The following is a 6938-nucleotide window of genomic DNA, read 5'->3' as shown; positions in this document are numbered from 1 at the left end:
GGCATACAACTTGAAGAGTAACAAGTCACAGTGCGTCGCGCCATGAGACCACCCCTCCCACCCGCCCACCCCACCCCACATCCTCCAGTCTCTGAAAGGAGGCTGGTGGCTCTCAGGGCCCTGGAGAGGCACCCAGAGTCCTTAGGGTTGTGGAATCCATGGGCATTGCACACTGTGCCACTGGCCACAGACAACTGGGCTCAGTTTCCCCGAACATTGCTACGTGAAGGAATCAGGGTGCTGAGTATGGCAGCAATGGCTGAAGTCGTATTACAGGGGAAAGGTTCACACGGAGGATCCGCTGAGCCTGCTGCCGCACCTCATGGTCTGAGGACTGCCTGTCCACCTTGATGGCCCGGAATTTCAGCAGCTTTGCCGTTCCAGATCCTAGCCATACCTTAGGGGATTGGGGCCCAAGCCGTGTTCTCTTCTGGGGAGGAAGATCCTTTGCCTCCTCAGTCCTTTTCCTCTTCTGTCCCACAGTCTCAGGGCAGCTTTTCCGGCCCCTCCTTGCAGTCCTGGCCTGAACAGACCTTTTTGGCCTGCCCCTGCCCCTGGGCTGGGTCCGAGCCACCTTGGCCTTAGCCCGCACTGCCTTGGCCCTGGCCCTGGCCCGCACTGCCTTGGCCTTGGCCCTGGCCCTGGCCCGCACTGCCTTGGCCTTGGCCCTGGCCCTGGCCCGCACTGCCTTGGCCTTAGCCTTGGGCCGCACTGCCTTGGCCTTAGCCTTGGCCCGTACTGCCTTGGACTTGGCCTTGGCCTTGATCCGTGCTGCCTTGGCTTTTGCCCGGGCCTTGGCAGCTTTGGCTTGTGTTCGAGCCACCTTGGCCTGGGCACGGGCAACTTTGGCCTGGGTTGTTTTGGTGCCCAGAGCACAGCCACCTTTCATTTGTGGGCCACTGAGGGAACCAGAGGCTTTGTAGGTCTTGCTCTGGGGCCCAGTGCCTTGTCGGGGTCCAGCCCTGGGGCCTCTTCGAGTCAGACACTTGGGGTCCTTGCTTGTGGCTTTTCTGGGAGCTTTGGGCTGGGAATTCCCCAGCCTCTTCCCTGGACCTTTCCGCAGCTTCAGGGGAGAGTCTGCAAGTGAGAGCTGCAGTGACTGTGCCTTGTGCTTGGCACCCAAGCAGGGCATGGGAGTCTTGAGTGGAACCAGGGCCTCAAGGACAACAGAGAGCCTCATGGCAGGGTAGACACCTGGATAGAGGTGGGTGGGAAAGCCCACTGCTGCACCCCGGGCACGGCTGGCATTTGACTGCTTCAGGGAGCTCAGTAGCAGGTTGGTGGTGGCATGCTTGGCGAGGGCTGGTGTGGATGCTTTGGCCAGCCTGCCAGACAGTGGCATGGGGAGCAGCGTGGCCCGGCCTGCAGGCAGCCGCATGGCAGTTCGGGGAGCACTGGCTGGAGGTGATGTGGCAGCTGGGGTGGGGGCACGAGCCTGAAGCTTTGTCTGGCTTGGGGGGTTGGCTGTGCACGAACTATAGCCATAGACATCACCGCTGCGCAGGATGGTTGGTTGGAAACCATCATCCCGCAGGCCCTGCAGGAAGGCCACAAGCTGGGCCTCAGTGGCACTGAGATCCTGGCTCATGGGGTTAAAGACAAGCAGCGCTTCCTCCAGGGCCTTCTTCCCTGCCGTGGAGATCCGCGACCAGGAGTGCACAGCTTTCTCCTCCACATGCTGCACCACCACGCTCATGGCATTAGGCACTGCAGATCTGCCTGGGTATCCGCAAACCAGCGCTTGGCACCTCCAAGGCAAGAGGAAAAGAGTCAATAAGAACGGCACCGAGATAGGGGACAGGACCAGTAGATAGGTCCATCAGGGCCAGCATTCTTCACAATAACATCTATTGACACAGAGGGGTCTGGCCAGAGTGAGCCACTCCTTGGGGCAAAACCCTGGTCTTCTCCACCTATCACGGTGGAGGGTGGGGGGTAGAGGTGGGGGACTCATATGGGTCAGAGGCAGCTTCTTCAGGATACATGCCCATAAGCTCATCAGAGCCGTCCAACCTGCTGACGGGCCCCTGGAAAGATCTCGGCCTGGCCAAATTCCTAGTATTAGACTCAACACTGGGAATACAGGCAAATATCTCTGTCTTCCAGGAGCCCTGTACAGAAGGCAAGATAGAGATACCCTCAAGGTTCTTGGGAATGCACACTGGCACACAGCTCAGCTTGCCAATGGGTAAGGGAAGGATTCCCGGGAGAGGAATACTCAAGTGGGACATGAATGATGAATAGGAAAGGACCAGATGGAGATGGAGCAAAAAGGGCAACAGCCAATGCAATGGCTCCGAAGTGAGAAAAAGTAAGGCAAACTTGGTGTGATTGGAATCTGTGGTCAGGGCTGGGAGGTCTAGCTGGAAAAACAGGGGACAGCAGGGCAATACAAGCTTTGAATGTTCCTTGAATGCTGGCCAAAGGGCCCAGACTTACATCCAAAGTCCATGACCATCTCTGTTCCTACAACTGCTGCTGTTCAGGTGCCCAGGGGTGGACCTCCCTGCCCACCAGAAGTTCTGCTTTCAGAGTTCCCAGACAGTCCACTCAGAGGTTCAATTCCTAGCACTAGAGCCACGGAGACCAACCCCAGGGAAAAAGCCAGACTCTCCTTCAACATAAACTAAAAAGATGATGAGTAGCAGGTACTAATAACATATCTCTAGGCAATCAGGCAGCCTGGGGCCAGGCAGCCAGACCAAGAGCCCAAGGTCTGGGAGCCAATGACTCCGAGTAAGATGATTAATAAAGTGGACCCTAGAGATTTGAACTGTCCTAATTAGGGCTTGGAAGCAGACTTTGGTACAGCCCATTTAGAGCTGTCTGGGAAGACCCAAGTTGTCCCAGGCTTCTCCTTAAAAGCTGGAGGCCGTCAATCATGACTAACATCTAGTCTAACCCACCACTGAGGGGTCCCAGAGACAGCTCCGTAGCTGCACAGAATTAAAAGATCAGCTGGGATCAAGCAAGTCCCTGGGGCCAAGAGGTGAGTCTGTGCAGCTTCTTTCTCCCCCTAGTGGAGCTGAAGTTTTCAGAATTCCCTGGAGGAAGTGCTCTGGGGCTCTTTGTTTGGAAACATTCTTGGATTCTCAGGTGTCTCGGGCACTTCCCCTCTCCAAAGGCCATTCTCCAAGTACAGTCCTTACACATGACTTTAGTTCTTTTATTTTTTTCCCAAGGGATGTAGTTCCCAGGGCTGTGAACTGTACAATAAGGAGGGGCCTGTTACCTCCAGGCACAGATACTGGGGGTAAACCAGGGTCCTTTCCGCCCAGGTCGGCCTGGGCCCTTGGGAGGGGTCTCCTGGGCTTTCCAAGAGGCTCCGGAAAACAGAGACTGCAGCCCGACCCCTGACTTCCCTTCACAAGTGTCCCCGGGACCGGCCGGGGAAGCTGATGAAAGATGCGGGACGGGAGCGGCCCTGTCCAAGCGCACCTGGGGTGGGGGCAGATCAGGGCCCTCAGGCTGGGGGTCCGCGTCCCTGGGACCGAAGCCGACGGTAGGAGCGGGGGGCCTCAGAGAAAGCGAAATGCACGGGGCAGGCGGTGGGAGCGCGACCGGGTAGCACAGCCCCACGGTGGGGGTCTTTGGGCACGGGGTGGGGGTGGGGGTTGGGGGTCTCGGCCGGGCCGGCGGAGGGCGCTGGTCCCGAAGGAGCCGGCCGCCCGGCCCATCCGCCCTGCCGCCTCGCGGACGACCCCTCCGCGGCGTGGCTAGGCCCACGGCCCCAACCTACCGGCGCCGCCGCGGGGACCCAGGACGCGCCTCTGCGCCGCCTCCGCTGCTCCAACATGGCCGCCTGCTGCGCACCGGAAGTGCGCCGCGCTTCCGCTTCCGGGACCTGGCCCGCCCTAGTGACCCTTGACCCCCCGAGACCCCGTTTCCCCCAAAGTCTGGGGGCGGGACAAGCGGGAACCAGAGAAGACTTCCTGGAGGAGGTGGCAGAGGGGACCGCTCTAATCCCTTGCGGGCCTGTGCAGGAGTGTGAGGGGCAGAGGCGCTTTCGGCCGCTGCCCCAGGCAGGACTGCACCAGACTAGCATTGGATTAGGGGCCTGTCTGACACCTTCTCTGAGGGGCTTGATGGTGGAACGACATGTGGGAGGGATCTTTGGCAAGGTCCAAGCTATCCTTCACCCTTTTAGTCCTCCCGCAGCCACTGACAAGGCCCGCCTCTGTCCCAGGTGCCTGAACGGAGGGTGAAAGAGCAGTGCGCCCTGCCTGAGAGTGTCCCTCTGGAGCCTCTTTGTACCTCCTCTGAGGGCAGCAGCCCTTGCCCTATTCCTGAGAGTGGGCCCACTGCATGTGGTATGAAAGGCTGGTTTGCACACATTTGTTGCAAATAAGCCCAAAACTGGGCATGTCCAATCTGAGAGTCCCAGCATACCAGTGTGGGCCTGAGTGTACTTGCTTAGGAGCATGCCCACAGGTGTGGTGGGAGGACCCTGGTCCAGCCTCAGCTCCCTCAGTGGCAGGAAGCCCTCCCTAAAGTCTTAACTCTTCCCCAAATCCCTGCTCTTTGGCCTAAGAGATTGGGACCTCTTTCTACCTGTATAGTCTTTCCACATGTACCCTGGGGCCAGCAGAGGGGTGGTGGTTACAGGGCTCACTACCCAAGCAGCATCAGATGAGAGGACACAGGTAAAAATTAAACCTAGGAGTCTAAAGGGTCAGAATGGTCTCTATTGCTCTGACCAAAGGCACTTCTTGGTCAAGGGCCCCCAACTCCAGGTTGGGAGTCAACCTGGAAGTCCTGGTTTCATGGATGAGATGGTGGGGGCATCTGTACTTGGGTCAGAGCCTGAGCTAAGAGGCAAAAATATTGTCATAACTCTTGGACCTGACATGTACAGTGGTGCAAATTTGGTAGCTGGGGGGCAGGTGGAAGTCTATGGGCAGTCACAGAGTGTGACTGGATGCTTCATTTGGGGACTGGTTGATAGCCCTCCTCACTCCCCATAAAACCCCAGGATCCTCTACCTGATCTGTGTTTCCCTGCCTATACAGAGGGGTCTGGGCACCTCTAGAGAGAAACACTCACCCCACCCTAGGCCTCACCTTGTGCACCTGAGCTTCTCAGGGCCTCAGCCCTGATGGTGGGGTCCTCAGTGCCTTTAAGCATAGCCAAGATGTCCAGCAGGAAATGCAAACTCTCCTGCTCCTCTGGGGTCAATGCTTCTGGCCCCTTGTATTGGTAGAGAGAAGGGAAGGATGGGGTTTCAAGGGCCAGGGTCTCGGGGGTTGCAATCAGGAAGTCCCACCTTAGCACTCCCAGTCCCCAACTGTGGGTGAGCCCCATCTCTGCCCCATCCATGGTTGAAGATTAGTTGTTCACTCTTAGGACCAATCCAGCCTCATCTTCTGCCCAAGTTGTCTTCTACAGCTTCTCTAAAGCCAGCAGTGTTGGCCCCCTGTGTGCAGGTGGGGCCAGGCCTTTGTAAACAGAAGCCACTTCCACGAAGAAGCAGAGCCCAGCCTGTAGGGATGACATGGGCCTAGGTGTGTCCTGGAAAGAGGATACGTCTCTGGTGATGTCCAGCCTAGAGGTCAGCGCAAAGTGGAGGACAAAAAAAGGTAGGTCCATCCCTAGTCTGTGTCCCTTCCACACATTAGAACTGTGGGGATGACATGGGTTCAGGGAAATGGTCTGGGGTACCTAGCTTCCTGAGGGGAGGCTGATACTTTTGCCTCTTGGTACCCAGTATGTCCCAGATGGAACTCTCTGGGATCATTCATCAGGGCCAAGTCTGACTTGACCTGGACTTTGGTGGATGCTGACCATCCCAGGCATAACTGGGATCAGATGAGATGAGGTTGGAGAGACCACAGGGCCGTCCCAGGATCCAGCCCTTCCTCTCCATTTGGCATCTTTTATATCCCTTAGTGATGGACCTTAGACCCATATCCACCTGAGCAGAGAGATCTGGTGAAGATCTAGACGTGAGTGAGGCCAGTGGCCTTGGAGGGATCACCCCAGGAGGGAGTCTATGTGCCAGGGAGAAAAGCCAAGGCTGGGTCTTGAGGAGCCACTTCCTGGGGAGGGAGAGGAAGTAGGGCCTGTTAAAGCCTCCGAGGGGCAGGACAAGCAGCAGGAGGAAGCCAAGGTCACAAGGGTGGGTGAGGCTTTGAAGAGGCCAGCAAGATTTCAGTTGAGAAAAAGACCATAGCCCCCCCGCCCCGCCCCGTTTTAGCTATATGGTGTTCCATGGTGACTTTGGCAATACCAAGTTTTGGGGAGCAGTGGTAGCGGATATAAGATGGCCAACACCAAGGCAGTGAAAACTGTGAGAGAAGATGACTTCAAGAGTTTGACTGGAAGGAATGGGACAATGGAAGGACTTGGGGTGCTGGGAGGTATCTAAAGGCAGGAGGCTTTTATGTGCTTAATTACTGGAAAGGAGAGGGGAAGGGGCCTGGAAAGGGAATAGTGGAAGTGTGAGGGGGTCTGCAGGACAGTGTGAATACCCCATGGAGGAAGGTACCAGTGACTGGCCTAAGTGAGGAGCATTTTGGGGGCAGAGTGGAGTGGGAGGATGGAAGCCTTCTAGCCAGGACCTGCAACCAGCCTTGGCACCATTTCCATGTGGGCCGTCCAATTCCATCTGCCAGCCCCTGAAAGGCACTGAAGACTCTCTCTCTGGTCAGAAGGCTCTGCCCAACTGTCTCCAAGTTGCTCTCAACCCATGACTGATGGAGATTTGAGAATGAATACCTTAGCATTCCCTTGCTCTGATGGGAACAATAATGTGAGGCCCATGTTCTACAATGGCTCCCAGAGTCCCCAGCAGGATTTGGTCCTTGTTGCCCACAGTGGGAACTTGTTTGATGACACACCCCTTTACTGGCTGCTTTCCCTGTCTCCTTGCCACTCCTCTACTGGTGCTTCCTGTCCTCATCTCCCACATTAACTATATGTACTTGTATCTCAGTCTCCAG

At 56.9% G+C, this 6938-nt stretch overlaps 1 protein-coding gene across 4 annotated transcripts; it reads right to left on the bottom strand.

Moving 5' to 3' along the window:
• Positions 1 to 76: 76 nt before the first annotated feature.
• On the bottom strand, positions 77 to 3847 carry CCDC71 (coiled-coil domain containing 71). Of its 4 annotated transcripts, none has more exons than XM_082344979.1 (3): positions 3740 to 3847; positions 668 to 1748; positions 77 to 628 (listed from the first exon to the last, which is right to left on the bottom strand). In XM_082344979.1, exons 2-3 carry the CDS (start codon positions 1694 to 1696, stop codon positions 233 to 235), a joined length of 1425 nt encoding a protein of 474 aa, XP_082201105.1. In that variant the 5' UTR covers positions 1697 to 1748; positions 3740 to 3847; the 3' UTR covers positions 77 to 232. The 4 variants fall into 4 exon arrangements, with proteins under 4 accessions (XP_082201105.1, XP_082201104.1, XP_082201106.1 ...); XM_082344978.1 differs by having other exon boundaries at positions 77 to 674; positions 708 to 1748; XM_082344980.1 differs by having other exon boundaries at positions 77 to 641; positions 708 to 1748.
• Positions 3848 to 6938: the final 3091 nt, after the last annotated feature.

This window comes from Balaenoptera borealis (genome assembly GCF_965194805.1).
Source record: "Balaenoptera borealis genome assembly, chromosome: 12".
NCBI classification, from domain to species: domain Eukaryota; kingdom Metazoa; phylum Chordata; class Mammalia; order Artiodactyla; family Balaenopteridae; genus Balaenoptera; species Balaenoptera borealis.
This window is presented reverse-complemented; position numbering and strand designations above follow the sequence as displayed.

Coding starts and splice junctions, on each gene's coding strand:
- CCDC71 (XM_082344977.1), bottom strand. CDS start 1,696: ATGAGCGTGGTGGTGCAGCATGTGGAGGAGAAAGCTGTGCACTCCTGG.